This window comes from Echiichthys vipera, assembly GCF_963691815.1.
Source record: "Echiichthys vipera genome assembly, chromosome: 5".
NCBI lineage: Eukaryota > Metazoa > Chordata > Actinopteri > Perciformes > Trachinidae > Echiichthys > Echiichthys vipera.
The window spans coordinates 13,041,851-13,068,365 of NC_139830.1; the positions used below are offsets into that span (position 1 = coordinate 13,041,851).

The 26,515-nt window shown below is 40.4% G+C and overlaps 1 protein-coding gene across 1 annotated transcript in view; it reads left to right on the top strand.

The window, feature by feature from the left end:
• grm5b (glutamate receptor, metabotropic 5b) overlaps nt 1-14,861 on the top strand; it is a gene marked incomplete at its 3' end in the record, with an annotated part of 51,977 nt that extends 37,116 nt beyond the window's left edge. The window contains exons 6-17 of the mRNA XM_083914059.1: nt 383-618; nt 1,326-1,447; nt 3,280-3,404; nt 3,547-3,715; nt 4,005-4,131; nt 7,489-7,606; nt 7,766-7,952; nt 8,977-9,135; nt 10,124-10,249; nt 10,937-11,119; nt 11,558-11,724; nt 13,763-14,861. Coding sequence (XP_083770185.1) covers nt 383-618; nt 1,326-1,447; nt 3,280-3,404; nt 3,547-3,715; nt 4,005-4,131; nt 7,489-7,606; nt 7,766-7,952; nt 8,977-9,135; nt 10,124-10,249; nt 10,937-11,119; nt 11,558-11,724; nt 13,763-14,861 — 2,818 coding nt within the window. The remainder of the gene's footprint in view (nt 1-382; nt 619-1,325; nt 1,448-3,279; nt 3,405-3,546; nt 3,716-4,004; nt 4,132-7,488; nt 7,607-7,765; nt 7,953-8,976; nt 9,136-10,123; nt 10,250-10,936; nt 11,120-11,557; nt 11,725-13,762) is intronic.
• Between the last annotated feature and the right edge of the window lie 11,654 nt (nt 14,862-26,515).

Sequence of the window (26,515 nt, forward strand, 5' to 3'; positions counted from 1 at the left end):
ACGGACTCTGAAAACAGTAATTGGGACCAGATAAGGAGTGAGAGTACAATTTGAGGCTTATTTGAGCAGTCCAAACTATCATTGAGTCAGTCCCATTATTTCAACCTTCAATTATGATAGTAGTGCCAAAAATCAAAAAACACAATTTGCCCCACATAGTTCATCCCAAGTCTTCTCCCAAATAATTGACGTCTGAAAAGCAGGAAATGTCCAATTAGGTTCTCCTAATGGCATTTGAGAATGATCAATTGATTCCTCCACATTTTCAGAGGAAACAATGCAAATTTTGTATTGATTGTGAAAACAGCGGAGCCGGTATTATCATTCTCGCTGATTAATAGATAAAACTTTTCTATTTGCCTTTCCTTGTTTTTCTTTGCAGTGATGGATGGGCGGACCGGTACGATGTAACGGATGGCTATGTTAGGGAAGCGGCAGGTGGTATTACCATCAAGCTCCAGTCGGCTGATGTGAAATGGTTTGATGAGTACTACCTTAAACTTCGTCCTGAAAACAACCTCAGGAACCCCTGGTTTCCAGAGTTCTGGCAACATCGTTTCCACTGTCGACTTAAAGGTCACCCGCAGGAGAGCAACAAATACAACCGCACCTGTGGCAGTGAGTGTGGACACAAATAAGCATACAAGGACGATCAGGATAAGAGCTGAAATGTAGTCCTTGAACACCTGTAGCAGTATGATTATACACACACACACACACATACACAACGGGGTTTTTGAGTTAAACCTGTACTGTACGTCGGGGTTTAGAGAGGAAGAAAGAGGATGCAGAACAGGCTACAGTAACAATCTGTGTTTTTATTGACAGGCTTTGATAATGGCTACTATTAATGCAAATGAAATACAAACAGACTGGCTGAAAACACGCACACACGCCTACACACACTCCATATGGACACAGGCAGCTTTCCGGTTACTCTGGAGAGATTCCTTGTTGCTTTGAGTGCACCCTCCCTTTATTTCTTTATATGCCCCCCCATCTTTCTCTTTGTGTCTCAGTCCCTCCATTCATAGGCAAAACTGTGTGTGAAAGCTTCATCAAAGGGAGTCATGTTTCATGTATTCTAATGAAATGGTACATGAAATACAAATGAACAGTACACAGAAAGAGGCAGATAGAAATGAGATGTGGAGGTGGGAGGTGGTTGATGAGAAGGAATGAGAGGAAAGAGAGTGGTCTTTGATGTCAAGAAAAGAAAAAACAGTGTTTCATTAAACTCAAAGGGAAATTAAGAGTTTCTCTGATATACTTTCTCTTTCCATTCTTCTTCACCTAACCCAATCTCCCCCCACCCACCTTTGCAGAGCGAGACTCACTTCGGCAGCAGTATGCACAGGACACCAAGATGGGGTTTGTCATTAATGCCATCTACTCGATGGCATATGGCCTGCATAACATGCAACGGGCACTCTGCCCAGGCTATCAGGTAGGTACTGCACTGATGGATGAATGGAGGGACATATAGTACTAGGACAAAGCAAGGAGATAAAGGAGGGACATGAAGGGGTGGGGAGTGGGAATGGTGGGACAAAAAGAAGGTACCATCTGAGATTGCTGCCATTTTGAACTTGACCTGGTTTTCTATGATGGCCATTTTTGACTTATTGTCACTGCATGCACTTCACCAGACAAGCGCAAAGTGGGAACATGGATGATTGCAAAATACTATATATATATATTTGTAAAAACAAACTGAAACACACTTAAGTCCGTATTTCTCGTCTGAAACTGTCGTACATTAAATTCAACCTCACTTTGTGTCAATCACATATACAAACCGTCTCTGAAGCTTTTGTCTGTCATTTAAGCGCCAAAATCAGTTTGACCACTCAGATCCTCGGTTTACCAAAAAGTATTCCAAACCATCTGATACACTGATTGATCTACTTTGTCTCCCAGCACAAAGTACTTTACAACAAAGATATGCAGAATTTAAACTATCATAACGCAGAGTTTGGCCTACCTTCAACAGGTCATGTAGTAATATTCAGGTGGATGATTATGACGAGGAGTGAGATGAAAGAGGATGAGGACAGCACACACACACACACACACACACACACACACACACACACACACACACACACACACACACACACACACACACACACAAACACACACAGAGGGAGAGCGATAGTGGATGGAGAGGACAGCTCAACCCCTTCAGGTAACCGTGGTGCCAAATGCCAAATGCAAGCCGCGGGCAGAGAATGGAGAACAGCCAGGTACCTCCAGCAGTGAGGGGAAATGAGAGAGAAGGAGTGAGAGACAAAGCATTTTGTCTTGTATTTTGCAACAAATATAATAATAAAATGCATTGATTTCTGTGTGTAACATTTTTTTCCGGATGATTAAAAAATACAGACTCAATATGCAAATACAGGAAACACAGAAGAAAAAACATCAGTACTGCTGAACTTTCACAGATTCTGGCTCATATAAGTTCTTACATTGTTTCTGGGATTTACTTCAGTACTTCAATTACTTCAGATTTCATCCTTGCCGACATGTAAACTGGAATGTAAAATTTCAGACGCAGGGGTTCAATTCTGACTAAAGGTGAAGATGATTCGACTTGGCAATATGTTGTGTGTAAAAATGTTAGTGTTTGGCCCGAATGGATAGAAAAATAATACAGTACCACACTTCAATTTTCATTCAACTTGGTGGAATGATTCACCTTGTCTGATGATGTTTTGATTGCCTAAACTTTATCTTTATATCACTTATGCTTGGGTGTTATCACACCCTGATGTTATGATTTTCAATACCATCCAAAATACATGCTCTCCTCTCCTGTGTACAGTTGTATTTCTGTTTAATAAGAAACAGATTTTTGATTTTGTTAAAGAATTTTTCCTTTTTCTTTTTGCAACGTTTTGTGAGTTTATTAGACTTAAGGAACTTAAGGAATTGCACCAAACATCGGCATAAACTATATACCACGGTAAAATGACACAAAGGTGACACCTGTATAAAGGTGTGAAAAAATACATACCTTAGTCCAACTGTACAGTTATCATCTTTTGAATATACTTTAGTGTCATTAAGCTGAGTTTTAACTTAACTTTAACTTTGAAACTCTTCATATGGTCATTGTGTTCAGCTCTTTAAAAGTTGTCAACATGGATCGCTATTGACCACCAATTCCAAAATTGCTTGTAGACACAAAACAATACTTACATGAAGCACTCTTTGTTAAACTGTGTGTCAGGAGACATTTTGTTGGATATGACATGATTGTTCATGTACTTTAAGGGCCTGTGTGACGCCATGCGGCCTATAGATGGTTCTACACTGCTGGACTTCTTGATGAAAACAAACTTCACAGGCGTGTCAGGGGAGGGGATCTTGTTTGATGTGAACGGAGACTCACCTGGCAGGTACGCACTGTTACTCAGCAAGGCTGTCATGGATTTCTTTCTTTTGTGTGGACTTTTGGCTTGCATGGTCATATGACAGGACTATATGGGTGCTAATATGTTGGATGTGTATTGTATGTATTTATTTACCTGTCATCCACAGGTATGAAATAATGAACTTCAAAAAGATGGGCAAGGACTACTACGACTACATTAATGTTGGCAGTTGGGATAACAGAGGGTTGAAGATAGATGACGATGAAATCTGGCCTAACAGAGACGGCATAATCAAGTCAGTTTGCAGTGAACCCTGTGACAAAGGACAGATTAAGGTAAGATGTCTACTTTGCAGTTAGTAAAATTCAAAAAGGACATTCCAGGTTATGTTGTGAATCCAGCACCTTACCGGTAAAGGTTTACTGGACATGACAAATATCTATTTACATTTTTAAATGAATTAAAATTTGGATGGATTAATGTGGGTGGTGGGTGCATGACGCATCCCAAATATTAGTGCAAAAAAGGCTCCACGTAATACAGTGGCTAGTTCACATGAGTTACAAGCATGCACTACACAAAGGTATAAGTAGGTACACACAGACATTGTGCAGTCTCTTCCAGGTGATCCGTAAAGGTGAGGTGAGCTGCTGCTGGACGTGCACGCCCTGTAAAGAAAATGAGATTGTTTTCGACGAGTACACCTGCCGAGCCTGTGAACTGGGCTCCTGGCCTACTGATGACCTCACAGGTCAGTCTCTTTGTGTCTGTTAATGCAATGTTTATTTATAACATGGAAGTGCAAACTTGCAAAAAATACATTTGAATAGAAACACTGCAATGAGCATAGGAAGCTAGAGTATTTGCCTTCGCTCCTGCAGGAAAATCCTGTAATATCAATGCAGTAGTAGTGATGCCACTCGAAGGAAACCATGCAATGACTACTGATATGTGTGAGTGCATGTTTGTGTGTAGGATGTTTAGTAGGATGCGATAGTTGTGTCTGATACAGTGCGCCATTACAGCATGTTATCATACAGCAAGCTCCTTCACCAGTTAAATTAGAGAGAGGACCTGAATCACGATTTCTTCGTTTCACCCTTCCTCCTCCTTTCCCTCTCCTTCCCTCCCCTCCCTCAGTCTCTCTCTCTCTCTCTCTCTCTCTCTCTCTCTCTCTCTCTCTCTCTCTCTCTCTCTCTCTCTCTCTCTCCCTCTCTCTCTCTCTCTCTCTCTCTCTCTCTCTCTCTCTCTTTATCCCTCTCATTTTTTTAAATTTGTTACGAACATGGTCACCAATGTTTTATTTATTCTGCATCAAGAGCAGCTTTCAATGCAAATGCACTTCAGCTGCAATGAAAATTTATTTCCCCTCCATTGTGTTCGAAGCGGTTGAATATTGCCTTGTTATGCTTTCAGCTGCTCATTATACTGCTTGCTAGCTCCTCGCCAAGCTCAATGATTAAAACATGAATCCAGCCCTGCTGAAAATTCAGATTGAGCTTCCCTGCCTGAGAGAGAACCATCCTTAAACTAAAACAGGCAGTAAACGGGTGAGAACATGTCAAAGAGAAAGCGGACGGGGAAACAAGAGAGAGATAAAGAATTGAAAGAACGATAGGGGTTACCAGTGTATTACTTTGTGTGTTCGTCGGTGCATGGCCAGGTGTGTGACTCCGTATATGCGACTCATTTCATCAACAATAAGTGCTGCATGTCCCCCAGTGGGGCTATGTGGAACAATAATAATGAGGTGTAAACAAATTGGTCGCCCTGTTCCTCCAGCAGACATTTTGATCTCTCTCCCTCAGGCCAAAAGAAAGAGAGACAGAGATAAAGAGAGGGGGAGATAAAGTGGCAGAGGGAGTAGAGGAGATAAAGCAAAGGTCTCAGCTGGCAGGGACAGAGGTTCAGTTTGTGTGAAAACTATAGAAAGCAATAGAAAAGTTTTGGCGACAGAAGTAGAGCAAAAATAAGGAAACAAGAGTGACTTGAAAACGTAAAGAGATGGTAAAAGTCATTCAGAGAGAGAGAGAGAGAGAGAGAGAGACAGAGAGAGAGAGAGAGACAGAGAGAGACAGAGAGAGAGAGAGAGAGAGATAAATAGAGGCCCTAACAGAAGCAGCAGCCAGGCAGAGTGAAAGGAGCAGAAAAAGGGAGGATTAGCTTTGGGATTTGAGCCTCTCCACTGATCGGTTAAGTTCCACAGTGTGAGTCTAAGAGTGTTCGAAGGAGTTTGCCTCAAAACTTTATATTGACTGGACCCTCATATATACTGCTTTGGCTTTGGGTCAAACACAACATGATTTCCTGCAGACTCTGTGAACTAATTAACTATCAAACTGCAGCCATAGCTGATGCTTTTCGACAGCTCTGAGAAAACTCATGAGGAAAACACTGATCTGGGATTTATGGCCCTGATATCTAGATTTATTTGAGCAGGATTTATTGGAGCTAAATTCTCAGCAAGCCCTTATTTCCTAACGTCTCAAATTTTCAAGGATTGGTGGTTCTCACCCCTCATTGTTAGGCAGGACAGTTACTGTAGTCCTTGTCTCGTAAAGAGGGGCTACGCTTTAGCAGTTAAAAAGCACTACCTCTATGATGTGGAATGGTTACAATTACACACAAGTACTTCCCAAAATGAGGGGAAAAAAGAGATTCAGATTTGTGGTTTTGTTTCGAAGCTGCTCCATTTTGATTTGTTTATGTGTGTTTATTTGTGTTCTGTCATCAAATAATATTGGACGGATAATTCCGCATGATGTTCAATACGTCACACTATCTATTTGAGATTACGATTTAGATGACTGAAATGGCTTTTTGGTGATGTAAGCCTGCACATCCTCTGCAGAGTGCTTCTGCCTGACTTATTTCTGTCTGTTTGTTTCGGTCCCCTCGGCTCCCATTCAGTAATTAGGCTGCTGTTTATGCCCCTAGACCTAACCACTTCACTGATTTGATAAACTTTATTGACCGTGCTAAAGACAAAGTCACTAAATTACTTAAGTCTTTTTTTATGATTAACCCCCTCCTCTGTGATTTGCAGTACTGTACAAACAGGTGTGTTTGTGCGCGTGCTTACAAGTGAAGGAAAGAGAAGGAGTAAGATGGAGAACATTTTTTTGAATATGTATAGGGAGAGAAAGTTTTAGAAAGATCCCATGCATCCCTGTCTAGACCAACGAGCCAGACATTTTCAGCAAGCGCTAAGACGGTTCATAATTAGAACTGTCCCTTTAATTAATGGCACTTTATCTCCTTGCCAAGGAGGAAGACAGAGATGGAGGAAGGAAGGAAGATAATTATGGAGAAAGTTAGTAGGGATGAGAATGAAGAGAGATAAGGGAGATATTAGGGGAAAAGAAAAGGAACAGAATGACGGATGAGGCATGACAAAGAAAAAAGAGGAGAAAACGAGACAGATAAGACGGATAAGAAAGAAAGTCTCGACAACAGAGAAGTATATATTTTGCAAGGTCAAAAAGCATGCAGTCTGATGTAAGTGACAAGGGCATTAAAGAAAGACAGATGTGAGACACTTAGAGAGCAACAGTGAATAATGAAGGAGGCATGCTGAATAATGGTTACAGTATACGTGTTTTGATTACAGATTGATAGTTATTTATACCCATTACACGCACACATGTTTGTTGCTATTGAGTTAGGTTTAGTAAATTCAATTTAGCTTTATTGCCATGACAGATCAGAAACCTATCTTGCCAAAGCAGTACAGAAAATGATTAATGATTACACAAGATGCAGGCAGTCCTGGTCAGTCTTTTAATCAACTGGACACCTGTGGGTCCAGCATGCGAGCATTGACCTGTGCAGGTTTTCAGTCACCAGAACTAGCGTTATACACTGACGCTCAACCTGCATCAGATGTGGGTCAAAGCTTGATGTGTAAATTGGTGTAAGAGAAAGAAAAATAGAAGACTGAGGTAAAGATATAAGTTAAAGAATAAAGATAAACATAAAAGGTTCGGTAAAGTATGGCAGTCTTACCTAAAGCTCACTCTATATTGTCTTGGTGCTGGGCTTCAAACACATCAAGTTTGACTTATTATGTTTCAAGAACTGCGTCTTCTACACATACTTCTGTCCCCAGGTTGTGTCCCAATCCCAGTGGAGTACCTGCGCTGGGGAGACCCTGAACCCATTGCTGCTGTGGTCTTTGCCTGCCTTGGTCTAATGTTCACATTCTTTGTCACGGCAGTCTTTATCAGGTAATGAATCGCTCGTCTGTCTCAGAACATATATGAACTGAGAACAATGCACACAGAACTGGACAATAGAGATACTCTATACATACATACAATTTCTTCTCTTTTCACTGTTATCTTTTGTCTGTTTCTGCACATAATTTTTTGTCTGAATGTTTTCAGGTTCCGGGACACCCCAGTAGTGAAATCTTCCAGTAGGGAGCTGTGCTACATAATACTGGCAGGGATCTGCCTGGGGTACCTGTGTACCTTCAGCCTCATAACCAAACCCCATGTCGTCCACTGCTACCTCCAACGACTGGGAATAGGCCTGTCACCTGCCATGAGCTACTCTGCACTTGTCACCAAGGTAAGGATTGAATTAAGGACAGATAAGTAAGTATGAGATGTAGGGTACAGTAGTTGCGAGAGGTGTATGGCTGAAGGAGTTGCCTCCAAATAATTTGAATATCCCTGTCTTTAGATCTATGCTAACCTACCTTTTTGTCCTAAATGTTCTGTAGCAAATAGCCACAGAAGAGCTTCATATGATGGAGAGTAAGCATAAAAGGGATAAATCTGTGGGTGGATGCAGAACACTAATCCTAATTAAAAAATAAATCAGCCCCCTGATGCTACAGATTGTTTTCCCTTTCATCCCTTAAAACAATTATTACCTTTCTTGCATGTCTCACAGCGCACCAGCCTGACCTCTGACACTCCCTCCTCCCCCGACATGTGGGCTGAGAGAGAAATGCTGCGTTCCAGTGCAATGGGAAGTCAGAAGTTTCGCACCTCCTACAAGGCAAAGTGCACTGAAAAGCCTGTCAAATTTCCCACTAGCGATTTCAGTCAATCTCCCCCAAATTCACAAGCAGGAGGTTTCACTTTGACGGTCATTCCAGTGCACTTTGCTTAGTTGGAGGTCAGAAACCTTGGACTTCCCATGGCACAGGAACACAGCATGAGCAGCGCAAGTGAAACGGAGCGACGGATGACAGGCAAGAAGCTCGGCAAATCATTTTATTCGGACCAATTCATATTAAATACATGAGAATTTAATATTTTTGAGTTTCACCGTGTAGATTTCTTTTACACATTAGTGTGCCATATGGTTATTAGGAACATTTTAAGATTACAAAAGAAAAGTGTAAAAATGCCAGAAAGGCAAGAACTGCTTTAACGGCTAGAGAGAGGGGCTACAGGTACCATAACATCAGAAACAGGGCACAGGGAGGTAGGATTTGACGACTGCAATATCCGTGAGCTTATCGGACTAGATTTTGCCTGAAGCATGTCTCCCTAATATGTCTGCATAAGGACAGTTGCAGCAGTGTTGAAATACAGAAAGCAGTTGGACAGAGGACCTGATTGTGTTTGCGGTCTGACCCTAGACAAACCGCATCGCTCGGATCCTGGCAGGCAGCAAGAAGAAGATCTGCACAAAGAAACCTCGCTTCATGTCTGCCTGCGCTCAGCTCATCATTGCCTTCCTCCTCATACTGCTGCAGCTGGGCATCATCGTGGCACTCTTCCTCATGGAGCCACCTGAGGTCAGCGGTGTGTGTGTGTGTGTGTGTGTGTGTGTGTGTGTGTGTGTGTGTGCTTGTGTGCGTGCGTGTGTGCGTGTGTGCGTGCGTGCGTGCGAGAGTGGCTTGTTGAAAGACTTGAGAACAGGTTGTGAACAGACAAATTAGCGAAAGAGAAACCCAAAGAAGAACAGAAGCAGTTAACTCATAACGAGGTCTGATTATGGAAAAAATCATAATCACAATTATTGGTCATTATTGAGCTGATGATTATTTAATACAATTACACAATGACTTTAGAAACATCATAAAACGTCATTAAAATGGTTGATTTTCTTGAGCTTTAAATATAATTCAACTAAATTAATAAATAAATGACATAATTAATAAATAATACATAAATATGAATGCATTTAAATAGTATCAAATGAATATATATAAAATAAATTTGATCAAAACAATAAGATTAATTACGGTGTAACATACATTCAATATATAATTTATATTTATAACACATGATTAATCAAGAGCATTATCGTGAAACAGAATAATATATGCAGTAATCATCTTGATTGTCTTGTTTTCATAATCGTTGGAAGCTAAAATCTGAATCGAAAAATAAAATTTGATAGATTTCCCAGCGCTATGATGAGACCTTTAATCTCTGTTTATATTAAATCACAAATGTTTTAAGACCATTTGACCTATACATTAATTAGACTAAGATTTGTTTTCCTTATCCAAAGCAGTTAAACAGTCCTGCTCTACGGCATTTTTGTAGATTTTTCCGTCAGACTTAAAATGTTAGACATCTCAAACTGGCAGTCTAATGAATGGAAATGGTAGTTTGTTAAATCGTAATGCTTCCTCAATCTATTTTAATGCCACTGTTGTCACATATAATGGTGATGTTATAATGATAACATCATTCCCAGTTTTCTGGAAGAAATAAATGGTGCCTGTAGCAAAAGCCGTATCAAACATTACTATGTTTTCCCCTCTGTCTCTATAGGTGATCCATGACTACCCCAGTATTCGCCAGGTCATCCTCATTTGCAACACTACTAACCTGGGCGTGGTTGCCCCGCTGGGCTACAATGGCCTGCTAATCCTAAGTTGCACCTTCTATGCCTTCAAGGTACTAGCTGCACTGTTATACACTACAACCCAACAACCAAAGGGCATGTTTTCTTCTGTGATATAGTTTTGAAAAGGATTTAAATGACAGTATCAACATTGAAGTTAGCAGGTGCTTAAAAGCTACAGCTTCAAGGACACATGCTGTTAAGGGCACGTGTTCTATCCAATGTGTTGAGTACATGTCTCACTTCAAGCTGTTATTTACGAGAAAAGCCACACAGACATAATGTGAAAAGCAATGATTGAACCAATGTTTGTGTTTGGTGCTCTACCACTTTCAACCGCAGTAAATTAAATTCTGTTGAACAAAACACATTAAAAAGTCAATGTTTGATTTTCGGTGGCCTGCAGACATCCATTATCTGCAGGGCTTGAGAGCAGAAGGGTAAAAAGAGACAAAAGCTGAAAGACACAGCACGTCAAGCCAATAAATTAATTTGTAGTCGTTTATGAACACAGGAGCAGAGTAAATCAAAACAACTCTCTTACACATAATGGTGAGGTTAGCATCAGATTTATAATGGAAATGCAAAGTCAGTGTATAGCAGTGTGTATTCTGGTTCTGTAAAGGCCTGTAAGCAAAAGCTAACAATGTCTTTCTTAATTATACTCATTCAAGGCAGAATCCACAGAAATTAATATTTGCTTACACTTTCTCTGTGACTCTTGTCCCTCTCTTTCCAAGACCCGGAACGTCCCAGCTAATTTCAATGAGGCTAAGTACATTGCCTTTACCATGTACACCACCTGTATTATCTGGCTGGCCTTCGTGCCCATCTACTTTGGCTCCAACTACAAAATTATCACCATGTGCTTCAGTGTCAGCCTCAGTGCCACTGTGGCGCTGTGCTGCATGTTCGTACCCAAGGTAAGGCTGAAGCTAACATCCACACTTTCAGCATCTCACTCATTCATTGCTTTGATCTATATATTTCTTTATAAAACGGATGACTCAGATCAAGCAATCTCATTGGTTGTTAGCCAAAGCAGTTTGGTGTTTATATGTAGTATTAATTCTGTTTGAGAAACGTCTCAATGTCTACAAGCTCCGCTAACGCTAGGCTACACTAACGCTAGGCTACACCAACGCTAGGCTACACCAACGCTAGGCTACACCAACGCTAGGCTACACCAACGCTGGGCTACACCAACGCTAGGCTACATCAACGCTAGGCTACACTACTAAAAGACCGTTTTGTGGACACAAATTACTTAAAAAATGGATGCGGTGATGTAGCTATCGGCTTTCTTTTGTGGTCTCCTTATTATATTTAAATAATTTATGTCATGTTTTATTTCATAACAGGTGTACATCATTCTGGCCAAACCAGAGCGGAATGTGCGCAGTGCCTTTACCACTAGCACAGTGGTCCGCATGCACGTGGGCGACGGAAAATCGTCCTCAGCCGCCAGCCGCTCATCCAGTCTGGTTAACCTGTGGAAACGCAGAGGCTCTACTGGAGAGACACTCAGGTTTGTGTGTGTGTGTGTGTGTGTGTGTGTGTGTGTGTGTGTGTGTGTGTGCGTGTGTGTGTGTGTGTAAACTGGAGGCTCGTTGGCCAGGTTAATGCCAGGTTACTCCTCATTTACAGTCCAAGGCACCATTTCTGTAATGGCCCCACTCTGAGACTATTCATGGTGTGTGTTCGAGCTCTCTGAGAGATTGATTCTCTGAACTCCCCTGAGTCTGCTTGACTGTTCCTCTGACCTAAACATGAACTGCAGACAATTGCCTAATGGAGACATGGCAAAGGAGCAAATAAGTTAGCTGAGGAAGGGAGGATAAGGGGGAAAAAATGGAAAATGAAATTTGAATACAGAGAGAGGAAGGAGGAAATTGACAGAAATGAAAGCAGAAATAAAAGTAAAGGAGGAGTAGAAAAGGCTAAAAGAATAGCCCAAAAAGACATCATAGCTTTCACACCCATCTTAAGGCCATCCACAAGCCATTTACAGTGACAGGGAACCGGTCAAAGGACACAAAGGGAGTGACGCACAGCCACTTGCCCAGAATGGAAAAGGAGGAGAAAGACAAGAACACATTTTCGTTTGTCAGCACGTTACTCCATCTCACCCCGCTTGGCAAGCAAGATTTCAATCATGCTCTTATGAGAAATGTCAGGAGTGCTTCTATCTTGGTTCCTTTTATTCCTCTCTTACCCTCTCCATCTCTTTTAGTCATATCTTCCCCTGTGGGTGGTAGTAATTGGCAGGGCTGTCTATCTCCCCATTGCAAGGCTGGAAGCTGTTGCCTTTGAGATGCTTTCATTGTGAAGTCAGACAGACGTGAGACCAGCAGACTAGGAGGGAAAAGAAAGAATATATATATAGAAACATTTTTTTTAATTATATATATATCTCCAAAAATTTTCAGACATTAAAATCAGCCTCAGAAAAGAATTTGATATATTTAAGATAAGATCAATAAAGCACTCCTTGTGTGCAACATGTGTTTCTGCTAGTTGCAGGTCTGGCTTAGGCATACTAGGCTTCAAAGCCTTCTGTCAAAGACTATAGGATCAAATGAGTAGATCCCAGCACTGTGTATGTGCAGGTCGACTTTTGCAACATATGGATGTGTGTGCGTGCGTGTGGTTGGACATGCAGAGTGTGGATACGTGTGCGTGTGAGTCCCCAGGGTGAGTTGAGTTCTTTTCACCCCCAGCCACGGCGGTGTGAGGTTTAATCAGAAGTTCCACTATAGATTAATCACACTAATTAACCTGACAAGAGGAAGAGAAGAAGAAGTGTGTGTGTGTGTGTGTGTGTGCTCTGTGACTGATGTTAAGCAGAGGAAAGTGGAGAAAATTGTAAGATAAAGGGTGAGACAAAGAGAGGAAGAGGGAAAATGCCAAAGACAAATGGCGAACATGCTGTCTGGAAAAAAATAGAACAGAAATTGAATTGTAAGGAAATTACTTTGCATATGGAGTCCAACTGATTGTCTTGTGGCTCCATTTAAATATGGTGCTAACGAGTGCTTTCATATTTGCTATCAAGATAAACATGAAATGATAATAAACAGCACAAAAAACTTATTGGGGAGTATGATTTTACAAGCTACAAGTTCCTAATAACAAATAAAATGTCATAATGTCATATAGTGTTGTGCAAAAAAAAATCCTCGTAGTATAATATAATAAAATAACAACAAACAAAAAATACCGCATTTTTTATAAGAAAGTGTAAATGATATTCAGTACGTGTATAATGCGCACATTCAGCTGCCAGATTCAAGTTAAGAGCCTGTAGTTGGAAGAAATGAAAGAAATAGGGTCCTATTTAGACGATCTATGGAGCATGATCTAAAGTACATAGCGCTGGTGCGTTTAGGGCGCATCCAACTCTACCTTTGCTTTTTATATGGCACATATTCTGGGCGCAAAGTAAGGCGCAAAAAAATATCAATAAACTACTAATTAACTAAAAGTGATAAATCTTCTCCCCTGCTCTATAAACAACCCTGTTTTTCTTTTCTCTCTTTTCCTTCCATTTCCTTCCTGTTCTCCAGCTCTAACGGTAAATCAGTGTCTTGGGCGCAGACAGAGCGCAGCGGTTCACGTGGCAATCACCTGTGGCAACGGTTGTCCTTCCACATCAAGAAGAAGGAGAACAATCAGACTGCCGTCATCAAACCCTTCTCCAAAACTTCGGAGGAGCGTTACTGTGGAGGGGGGAACCTGCCCCCACATGTCCCTCTTCCCTCCCTCCCCTCCATGTCCTCTCTGTCCGTTCATCCAGACTCTGTCACAGACAAGACCATGTATGAGCTATCTGAAGCAGAGGAGCGCTACTCGATCACATACCGGCCACAGACACCCTCGCCAATCAGCACGATCAGCCAGAGGCTAGGGGCAGGTGTAGGGGAGGAGCCCCTGATGGCTGGTATTCCAAACTACCCGAGCAGCATCTGCAGCGGCGGCAGCTGCGGCAGTGGTGGCAGCGGCAGCAGTTGCGGTCCTGTCAGCAGCGGCTCTCTGGTGGTGGGGAGTGACGGTCATTTAATTGTTTTGGACGATCATCCGGGGCCGCCCCAGAGTTCACTTATGGATCAGATCAGTTGCGTGGTAAACCGCTTCACCGCCAACATCACCGAGCTCAACAGCATGATGTTGTCGACCTCTCCGACACACTCACACACGCACAAACACACACCTCCTTCTCCTCACCCCGCTGACCCATATCTGTTGCCCCGCGAAATCCAGATGCCCCCGACCCTCACCACCTATGCTGACGTTCAGCCCCTTCCGCCTGTCGAGTCCAGCTTGGGGGGGCGGAGTGGCTGTCTCGCTCACCCTATTCCTCATTCACCTTATCCCCTGCCACCTCCTCATGCCCAGACCCCCCCCTCTCTCTCCCCCATGCGAGGAGGCCTGATCCCCTGCCTCAGCAACTCCCCTCTGAGGAGGGGGGAGTTGGAAGAGGAGCTTATTGCTTTGACTCCACCGTCGCCTTTCCGCGATTCCCTGGCATCTAGTAGTGGCTCGCCTATCTCAGAGACAGGTCTGTGCCTCCCCCCAGTCCCCTCCCATCCTCCCCCCTCTCCGCCTTCGCCCAGGTACAGCAGACTGACGCTCAGAAACTACAGCCAGAGTTCATCCTCACTGTGAGCCAGAGTTGACAAGTTAAGAATAAATGCAGAAGTGAAAACAAGCGCTCAAAAACAACAGGGTCAATATGAGTGAAGAGCATGGGAGTATGGAAAGACTGAAATCCATTTATCCCTATGTAGAGTGAAAACCTGAAGTAAAGGAGTCGTGGAGGGCCGGTTGTTGAAGACACCAAGCTGCGACAGTCTGCTGTGTTTGTGTTTACATGTTTGCAGTGAGGTGCAAGTATGAGAAGCTTGCCCGCGTTGTATTTTCCTAGCACAGTTTAAGTGGGGAGTGAAGATCTGCAAAAAGGGCCACTATGACTTTGCAGTGTTTGGGTGATTGTAAAGTCGTAAATCATTCTCGAAGGTTTAGAGCGACGTGTCATTTGGGTAGTGGCCTTAAGGTAACATGGCTATCAACTAATTAGAGATTGTGTTTGTGTGTATGTGCGTGCGTGTGTGTGTGTGCATGCGTGCGTGTGTGCGTGCATGAGTATGTCTTTACTGTGTCTTAGTTAATGTGATGTAAAGGCAACATGACAGCGAAAAGTATTGATGACGCAAGAGTCCTAAAGCCTGTATGGACTTGGGGATATAATGGGCACATATATATTTGATACACACAAAAACACAAACACACACACACACACACACACACACACACACACACACACACACACACACACACACACACACACACACCCACACACACCACACACACACACACACACACACACACACACACACACACACACACACACACACACACACACACACATAAAGGTATGAGCACACACAAACAAATATAGTTAATGGAAAAAAACACTGTAAATATATGAGAGGTTATGGTTTTTTCTTTTGTGATACAATCCAACATGCTTCTGACAAAAGTGCATTGTGTTAACATACCAGGCTGTGTGTTACTCTAAAGGAATTTCTCACAAAAGAAATTTCATTATTCCAATATTCATTTAGCTCTCCAAGCTGTTCCCTCTGGATTCCTTTCTCTTCCTCTGTCCGTCTTTCTCTCACTACATTTTTTTCTTTCTTTTCCAGTATTCCAGTGTTTTCTACTCTACCAGTTTGTTTTCTTCAGAAGTTTGAATGTATATTTTCTACATGATTCCTGAAGCAGTTGGGACCAAACCTTTTGTACCTCTCTGTCTGTGACTCGAGAAAGAGGGAGAGGAGGGACTGACAAGACCAGGCCTTTGTTTTACCATAAACATCTTAGTTCAGGTGGATTATTGGCAAAAATCCTACCTCAAAGTGTATTGTTAGTGTGTGACATTTGATAAAACATAATCAGCTGGATACCACTCATGACATTTTCTCTATACAATGTGCCAGCAGGACAAAGGTGTCACTCTGTTTCATCAAATACTTTGAATGGAAGTAATTGGAATCATCTCTTCTACCAGGGTCATCTGTTGCACAGATGAAAAGACCTTTTTGAACTTCTCCACCTTTTTCAGACAAAGAGGGCTGAACGACAAAAGAGGTTTATATTGAATGGACAGACATATGAGCGTCTACCTCAAAGCAACAAAACAAATCAGTGAGTTGCCAAAATGTCAAGCTGTTGCTTTGAAGTAAGGCCTCATGAGATTAATTCTCAATGTCATACTTCCTGGATTGGTAAAAGAGTGATCACAACCCAAGTGGTAATCCCATTTTCTCTAAAAAAGATATTTAGCAATAGAAGTATATCATTGCGATACCAATATGAGATGTTTATACATCTTAATATTCCAATAAGAAATGTTTGTGTAGGTGGGTATGAAACATTCAAAAAACTGCAAAACCTAAAATATAATTGTAGAAATTGACTATTCAAGATATGGTTTAAAACCTTAGCCTTTAAATGGAATATACTGTACTTAAATGTGCCAAGACTTAACCAGAATTTGTGAGTCGCACTGGGATATAAAATGTGCCGATGAATGCATTCACTAAGATGCTTTTGAGAAATGGGGCCCTGGCTTTGTGACAGCTCCCTCCACAGAGGAAACCCCTCAAAGTAAAGGAAAAAAAACAGAGTCAGAAGGTTGTGATACACAACACAAACATTTTTAGACATTTTATATGAAGAATGTTATCTGCAGCAAAGACATGGCTTAGTATATCTGACTTAAAGATAATTGGACTGTTGGGATCGCAACAAAAAAAACAGAACTTCAAAGTGTTGCCTGTGTATTATTGTTCATCATGATCGCCATGTTTTCTGCAGCATGTGCATTCGACTGATGCCGATGCAGTCAGTGGTGGGATTTCTCCTTGAGTGTAGTATTTCTGCTCTACAGTAGCCAGCAAGAACAAACTCAGACAAAGGGATTCTGTAAATAATAAGGGCATGCAAAGACAGTTCTGTTTTGTTTCAGATGAAAGTAAATTTATTACATATCAACAAACGTGAGAAAAAATGAAAAAAAGATGTTTTTGAACTATGTTATTACATCATACAGTACCAATATGTGTTACGACTACAGAAACTGTGTTACTACTCTGAATGTGAGTGACCATTCCTATTCAAATGTCTTGTAATTCAACAATATAATAATAATTAATATTAATATGATTATTGTGCCAAATGGGTTAGGGAGGGTCTAGCTTGCTAGCTCGTGGGTAATTTAGTGATTTCATAAAAAATGTAAATGTAAAAGTGTTTCTATTGTTTTGGATATTTTATATATAATTAGTCCACATTTTCCAGTGTAAAAGCAATATTATCCATATGTATACAAGGTGCACATCTGAAGGGTTTCTTAAATCATAAACAATGTTTTAGATTGTTGTTCTTTTTCATCCTCCTGTAATCTCTGGCAGGTAGATCTGTTGTAATGAGAGCAAAAAATTTAGTCACGAAAGGTGCGATTCCCTATTTTGGCAGTTTATCTTGGCACCTTTGGCTTGTAGTTTTTGCTGATCTAAACATTTGTAGTCTGACATAGCTGTGTGAGATGATTAAGGAGATGATGATTGTGTGTGTGTGTGTGTGTGTGTGTGTGCGCGCGTGCGTGTGTGTGTGTGTGTGTGTGTGTGTGCGCGTGTGTGTGTGTGTTTTTGCTGTTTATTAAGAAGAGCGCAAGTTATTTAAGATGCAAACCTGTTCTGGTGTCCTCAAAGTAGCTTCATCTTGGGTTCCAAATGGAAGAAAAACACTGAGTATGTATAAACAATCAGCATCTGAGCCAGAAAAAAAGCAGAGAACTGTTGGTCATAATGGTTGACATGATCGTTTCCTGTCTCAAAGTGCTGTCTGCATCATAGCCTGTAACATCTAGTCATATCATGTTAATAATCGAGGCCCTAACCTGTTGTCAGAAAATGAACCAGTGCTATTGCTGAGATGTTATCGGGGAGCCGTTGTTTGAGTGCTACTGTCACTGACGGTGTTTTCGAACATGCTGAGAGAGTAACAGGGAGCTTGCTTCAGCACTTCAGCTGCATGTTATCAGCCCCCCTGGGTGAGGCCAGACAGTATTTTGCAACCTTTGCAGAAAAAGGCAGGAACGGTGCTTACATCTACTGCTGTCTTATTCTCATTAAGGGCTCAGTTACGGGACATTTTCTTATATTCAGATCTGGTTGTCAGAGTACAGCATGTGTGTAAATAATGCAGTGTTATATTGACTTGTAAGCTCAATATAAACTCACAGAACCGAAAGGAGATACAAATTAATCTGTCATCTGTTTTAGTATTTTGACAAAATAAGATCCCGGGCCCTCTTCCATTTGAATTCAATCTCACATTTTCCATGACAAATGCTAACTAATCGTTCTTGTATTGAAATGAAAGAAAGTCGAACTTCAGTATTAATGCAGACAGGACATTTTTCTTTTTTGATAATGCTTTCTAATGCCATTGCTTCACATTTTGCCTCAAGGTTCACAAAAAGCTGCCACTCATATTAATCTGGGGTGATCTCAGTTATAGATATTCCCCTCATATTTGAGCCAAAACCTGATGATGATGAGTAAAATCTTAGTGCTCGCCAGGAAAATGATCTGCTGATGATTTCTCCTCAAAATGCTGTCATTTTTGTAAATGCACTCTAAAGAATTGGATTGATAATCCCTGCGCTCAAAAATACTTTTAATCCAGACGTGCTCATCTGCTGATCGGAGGAAAAAAGACACAAGGTCATTTATTTTATACTTTGTGACTGAAAATATAAATCCTGGTTGAGAGGCTGATATACATGAGGATGTTTTTTTTAAGTATGTTTCCCTCCTGCTTTGTAAGCAAGCCTTTTTTTGGTTTCGGGGTGCAATATAATTCAATTTTCAGAGATCAGCATCTGTTGGCGTTTTCTTGATGTACTGATGATGGAGACTGGTGAGGCTTTATAAATCTGACTGGCAGGGCTGCTTCTCCCACTGCCCTGCCTTACTATTGTTTGCTTTTATTTGATACAGAAAACAGAAGTATGTTTACTGTGTAAACACCACACACACATATGGTTGAATACGCTGTCAGGGCAGGCTGGGAGAAGTTTGTTTTATCAGCGCACTGTCAGAGGCTCTCATGTAATTATTATAAATAATGTGTCGTGATGAACACCTTTGACAGTGTAATTTGATAGACATCACAAATTGTTTCCATACCTTTTAACAGTGTTAATAAAATTAGTAAATCACAAGACGCTCATGGGAAGTAAGAACAAAACACTTGGGGAGGTGTTGAGCACAGCTGGGTATTGAAATTTGCTTTCCTCTGTTTGCCAAGCAGCAAATCCCTTCACATTTATGTTAATTCTGTTTTCATTGTTTTTGTCTTTTTTTCGCACACTAATCTAAAGAAATCAAAAGAAGCTGCTGATGTTACTTTATCAGAGTAAAGAGCATGTGTGTTTTAATATGCGGCTGTTTCCTGAGCAAATAGAGTAAAATGATTTTAAGTAGTCAGCGTTGGATATACTGTAGTGCCGAGGAGATTGGGTTGCGTAATAAGAAATTAAATTCTTTATTATATTGATTAGAAGTAAGAGAGGAGTTTATATTAACTTATGACCGTCCGTATGTGTCTTAAGGGCATTATTGTTTTGCGTAAAGAGCAGGCAAGTTGCAGAATTTACAGTACTATGTATTTAATTGATGGTTTGTGAAATATTTTATTTTAAACTCTATTCGAGAATTCAACCAAACTGCGCTGTGATAATACACCACATAAAACAGAGGTATCCTGGCAGGGCATGATGGGGGATCAAAGAAACACTGATGTGGGTGATTTTCGGACTCGGAGAAGATTGTTTTATGCTGTGGGCTTTTTATAGTCGTCATCTGGTTTGGTTTACTGCTGTGGACACTAACAAAAAGAATCCCAATTAACACACCCTGCTTTAAATTCTGATGAGATCCTGTGTTAGAGGTATCAAAAAAGAAATAAAAGTTAGCCCGGGAGCGATGATTACTGCTCAGTTGAGCTAATCAAGGTTATCATGTTTAATTACTGACTTCAGATGTTGCGAGATATAACTAGCTTGGAAGCAAACATGTTTTGGGTTTTTCAGGAACACTGAGGTGGATGAACTGAGCAGAAAAAAAAGTTCACTTATTCTCGACAAAGGCAGCTCATCTGCATATAAATGAAGGCACTGTGTTCTGTTACAATCTCTTTACAACCCAGGTTTATCAAAACCGTAATTCAGCCAAACTCATCGGAGCGGCTAGTTTGGGCTTTGTTTTGATAAAAATAAAATGATGATGTATTTACAGGTTACTGTAAACACAATTTAAAGGGAGGTAGAATTAGTTTTATTCTCTATGAGTAAGTAGAATGTAATATATATATTTTATATTGATTTAGAAGTATTTATTCACCACAGGCAGAAAGTGACTGTCGCCGAATGAAGAGAGTTATTTATTTAACGTCAAACTTGAATTGCAGCGTATCCCCAGACTCCAGCGGTGTTTTATCACGCTGCTGTTAACATAAGCTCCTCCACTGAGTGCCAACTTTCTCTCATCTTTTTATTTCAAGTGCTATTGCTTAGGTTAGCTTAGGGGTGGATAAACACTGCAGGTGTTTTATTAAACTGAAGTTAATTCTACATGAAAAAATAAAAAAATGTAAATTAAATATGTTCTTAAGCTGTTTAACAAAGCCAACATCTTGTAAACGCGACGGCTTAAAAGCAACATTCTCCAAAGCTTTGTCGTATTTATCCACCCTCAGGGACATTTGATAGTTAGTGAATTACTTTTAATGAACATGACTTTTTTTTTTCAAAGCTGTGTTGTTTTGTTTTCCCCCTCTGGTGTTCAGAACTTTAGAATGTAATTTGATGCTTTTTATTGGTGTGATAATGAAAGATGGTTTTATATTTGGATATTTGATTCTCTATTTAGTATTTTCACTCAGCTTTGTGATATGTGAGAATGTTCTGTACGACTCTAGCTGGGTGGAAAATGCAGTATGTTTCTAAGTGGCTTCTTAGTGGGGGTTCATGATGGGTATGTTTGAGGGGTTGTAGATGACTGCTTTGGGCAGATTCTATGTTTGATCACTGTTTTTTCCAACAAATTTGCTAATAAGCGTCCCAGAAAGGTGTGATAACTAATTGCTTTCAGACAGCACTGGGATCCAAATTGGATTCTACATTGTGTCACTGACACTGGGGCCTCGTTCACAGGCTTTTTGGAGGCTCCCAACAGACCTGGCAGCGGAAACAAAGCAACAGATTTCTTCTCATCTCCCAAATAATGAATCTTTCTTACTCTGAATTAGCCCTCAGTGATTTCTGTGAAGGCACCTTTCTGGGCTTCTCTGTGGCCATTGGGAACAGTAAAGAGAAAGGCGAGTGGGCCGTGTAATGGACCCTCCCTGGGCATTTAATATATCTTATACAGTGTTTTTGCTAATCAAAGGAAACAAGGAAGGAGTAGTAGGGAGCTTTTTAGAAGCACCTGGAGCAAGAGTTTACATATACATAATTGAAAAAAATCACATTAAACGTTGTATGATTCAAGTACTAGCAATTAAAACTTCTTATTTATCTTATTGAAATTCCCAAACCATCAACCCTGGCACAACTGTGGGTACACCTGTCCATTAATATATTCATAAGTATTCAGTATATTAATATCACAGTGCAAATGCATTAATGGGAGAAGGACCACAGGCCTCCAGAAGCCTGAGCAAAAGGAGAGTCAGTGAGCACTAGATGTTGGCTGAGCGTAAGGGACCTCCGGCTTACTGCACATCCGCGTACCAAGAAGTAACTGTGATTTTGTAACTGTTGAACACATGAATTACATATTTTGTTGAGCAGTTCTCTCTGCAGAAACACTGTGCTACCACAGCACTCTGGCATTAACAGGTAGATTTTTAAAAGTCGCCACAGTTTGACTCACTGCAGTCAAACGCCCACACACTGAGCACCAAGAAAGAGCGAGTAGTCTTCTTTAAATGGGCATTCATTAACTCACTGCTTTTAATGAGGACATATCGTTCTCTTCAAGTTTGTTTTTTCTTACTGGGATGTAACGCAACAACTTTGGGACCCTCCAATCAGTGTGACTGTTGGATATGGTGTGGGGAAAAAACTAACAGAGGTTTTGCTTTTTTTATTCATTTTTTTTTTGCCGTTGATAAATCATTGTGTAAGTGTACTACAAAGTACCTTTGATTCACTATTGAAATCCTTATTAAAAAACTATGATTGACCTCCTTGTTTTTTCTCCATCTTTTTAGTCAGTCTTCAGATAATAAGGATCACAGTCATGACAATTTTAATACAAATCGTGTGTACTAAGTTGCAACATACAGATGATGCATCAACCAATCTTTGACTCTGCTCACCAAGCTTTTGGTCCTAGTTCTAGCTCCAGATCTATACACATCATTACTAAACCAGACTGCATATGAATATATGTACAAACAGGATTGTTGAATATTTATTTAAAAAAAAAGAGGGTACTGCAACATAAATGCTGGAAATCAACATGATGATAGCTTTTTCAGTGTGAGATTAAGTAAACATATCTAGAATTATTGTTGCCTAAGATTTTTTTCTTCAAACTCCGTTCTAGCGCTTCCCCTCTAAGATTGCTTTAGTCAATTAGCCATTTTCTATGCTTTTTCCATTATAAATTACCTTTTTTCCAAGAAACTTGTGAGCATTTCTATGGTAAACACAATATTTAAAGTTTGAATGATTGTCTCTTTGTGGAAAAACTCAGTTTGAGTAGAAAAGAATACAGTAATAAAAGCTTGTACAGAAAATGGATGGAGAATATTACTCTTTTTTATTAAGGATGCATAGATTTTGACCTTATTAAGCAGCCACATTAAATACATTTTTCTTTTGTCAGTGTCATTATAAAACGTTGTGTTCAATGAGTTCCTTGCAGTGAGGTTTCAGCAATGATATCAGATCAATACTCCATCAGCAGATATCTCACCGCAACAATGACACATGGATCCATACAGTAGTTCCCCGAAGCATTATTCAAGTACATATGAATAAATAGTTGTTACAGCAATCTACGTGCAAAGTGATGCACATCGTAGGAACTGAAACATAGTGTAGGAGAACGAAAGGTTTCCATGCCTTACGTTTATGCTCTCCATTGGTTGTATTCAGTAGTTGGACAAACTCCCAGAGTTTTATCACCCACAGTAAATGAACTCAACAGTCTGTGGCTCTCTGGCCTACATGTTGAACCTAGTCAATGGAAGCTGCTAGACAGCAGCTTGAAAACTTTTGTGATATTTGCTTCCTCCACCTGGCGGCCAGTATGACAAAGTGACACAGCTCAAGCGCAATGAATCAGATATGAATCAGCTCCTGGCATACAGGTCAGGACAATAAAATGAATCTGCCTTCTTTCATTTTCTCTCCTCATGGTCTGGTGAAGTGTCACCATCTTTTCTTTTACTTTCTCCGCCTCTGAGTAAAAAAAATGTTCTCTCCAAAATTGAAATCTCCAAAAAGTTGCAAATAATCTGCTATTCAAGTGCATGGAGAGGATAAAAAAGACAATGAGCCAACAAATAAGAATAAAAAAAGGAAAAAATAAAAGGCAAGCAGGTAGGAATTGGTTTCACTGCAATGGAGGTAATTTGGGCAGTGCTTCTACTGTGTTCACAAACATTCATCAGCTCTGCTCAGTCATTGATGTATTTAGTATCATGACTGCATCAATATTTATTTTGGTCTCCTGTGGGATGCCCACATGCGTGTGTGTTTCTCTCCAGCGGAATACATATTGATTTAATACTCAATGATAAGTTACCTCTGCATCTCCTCCATTTAACTGGGGAGGCAGAGGAGGTGAAAAAGGACTGTGCATTCAGTATGTTGCACAGAGAGGTTCTGATGCCATTTGAATCCACTTGTACACTTAAATCATCCATCTGCCAACCAGTTGAATTATTTCCACTTCCCCTCTAACAGTCCCAATGTGCTGTTGCTGTTTAAATTATGCATTTGTATTGATATATGCATGTTTTCTTTAGTGATTTACCTAATGATCAGAGGCTGCTTTCAGTAACTGTAAACTTTTTCATGCACACAGTAGAGTCTGCAGCAAATGCCTTGGGACATTTAAGCAGCGAAACTGAAACTTGTAGTTATAAACTTGACAGAGGAAACAGTACAAAACGTTTAGCTAAATAATCAATGTAGTTACTGTTCCTCGTTCTAAATGCGTAATTGCACACAGCAGGGCACCAGTGGCTAGCTCTGCTCTGCTCTCTGATAGGCCCACACTTATAAGATAATTTGTTCCTTTTTCCTTATTAATTATGTATTTCAACCATGCGGTATTAATCAGAGTTTCATCACAGTTAATTTGTATTACTACCATGACCACCATGGATTAACCACGGGGCCATGGATATACAGTAGCTACAGTTTGTGAATCACTTACTTACTATGACTAATCCACCCTATAAATAGCAGGAAAATGCTGCACCTTTGACTTTAGACCAGGTTTTTGTTGGTCAGTGGCGCAATCGCTTTATGCAGTTTAATAAAGCGTTTTGGCTGGATGCTCCGTGTGCGTATTATTTTCTTTCAAAACCCAGTTGGCGAACCCTTAAAAAGCCAATTACTATCATAATAGTACCCATACATAAATGCTTCAGCTGGCATGTTTGAAGTAAATAAAAACCTGATTGTGCCTGAAAATAAAAGGAACGTAAATGTTTTTCTGATGCCTTAAACTATAATCTGAGGATGTTAGATATCATGTTAAAACACCTTTGAGAGCCCCTAACCTCCCTTAATTTTCTCCTCTACACCCCCACCTCCCACACTCAGCTGTGAGCTGTGTCGTGTGTTTGGCACTACAAGAAAACCAGTGAGTGTACCTTTGACTTCCTTTGCAATATGAAATTTTGCGTGACATAAAAAAAAACCAATATATAAGCAGGTAGTACAGTGAGTAATGCTCATACTGTATCCATCAACATACTATAATCATTGTTATTTGTTCCCATGTAAATGGCATGTTGTGGGATCAGCGTAGCCAGGTGGGCCCTATATATAAAGTGTGTGTGGGCAAGGGGTGTCATGACAGCATGTGGTTATCAGCAAGAGTCAGACTGTGCATGCGCATATACTCCCGAGGTCAAAATAAGAGAACAAATTATAAATACTATATACAAATATTTGTATATTCAATACAAATATTTTGAAATACTGTTATTTTTTATTGTATATAATTTGATAGAATATCGGCTGTGACTCTACCACTGCTGTACTAGCATGTTTTTTTAAATAACCAAAGCACTTTAACAAAAACCTTTAATTTGTGAATAAACAGTGAGAGAACAGTAAACATTGTGTCAGAAGGGAAGATTTAAACAATATTTTCATAGGGCTATAGGACTCAAAAATGAATAGGAAGTGAAGAGGCCCTTGCTTTTAATGACTTTCATGCAGCTCTAAACCCCATAGAGAATCTCTGGAAAATCCTTGGTGACAAAGTAATGGCTAAGAAACCCACTACAGTTGCCGAACTGTGGCAGAGACTGTAAGACGAATGGACCAAGATCAAACCAGAGCAGTGTGAGAAACTAGTGATGTCATGTGGGCGCAGATGTGCTGAAGTCATAAGCCCTAAGAAAACACTGTTTAAATCTTCTCCTCTGACACAATGGTTACTGTTCTCTAATTTTGATCACTGTTTTTTTTTTCACAAAATAAAGTTTTGTGCCTTGGTTAACTAAAAAAATGCAGTAGTGGTATAGCCACAGCGGATATTCTATCAAATTCTGAACAATGAAACATAGCAGTATTTCAGAATAAATCAAGTATTTATCATTTGTTCTCTAATTTTGATCTCCAGTGTATATTTACTGCATGTATACACGTAGTATGCATGTGTGGGCGTTTACATATGTATGAGGACGGTGATACATTTCAGTCCGCAGCACACGGCTCTGTTGTGTGTAGGTGTTTGCGTATGGCTGAGGTAACTGACCGTGAAGCCACTCCAGAGGACTTAATTTAAATGTGAAGGATGCAACATTAACACCAGAGGGCCATTCCCACTTTGTGATGGAGGGGCTCCACCCACACCTCCAACTTAATGAAATGCTGCTCTTGCATCCTTTTTCTAGCTAATCAATGTGGGTACAAAGCACAAGAAACAGTAATTATGTTAGTACCTCTAAGAGATGTTCTCTCTCATCAAGTGGAAATAAAACCATGATTGATT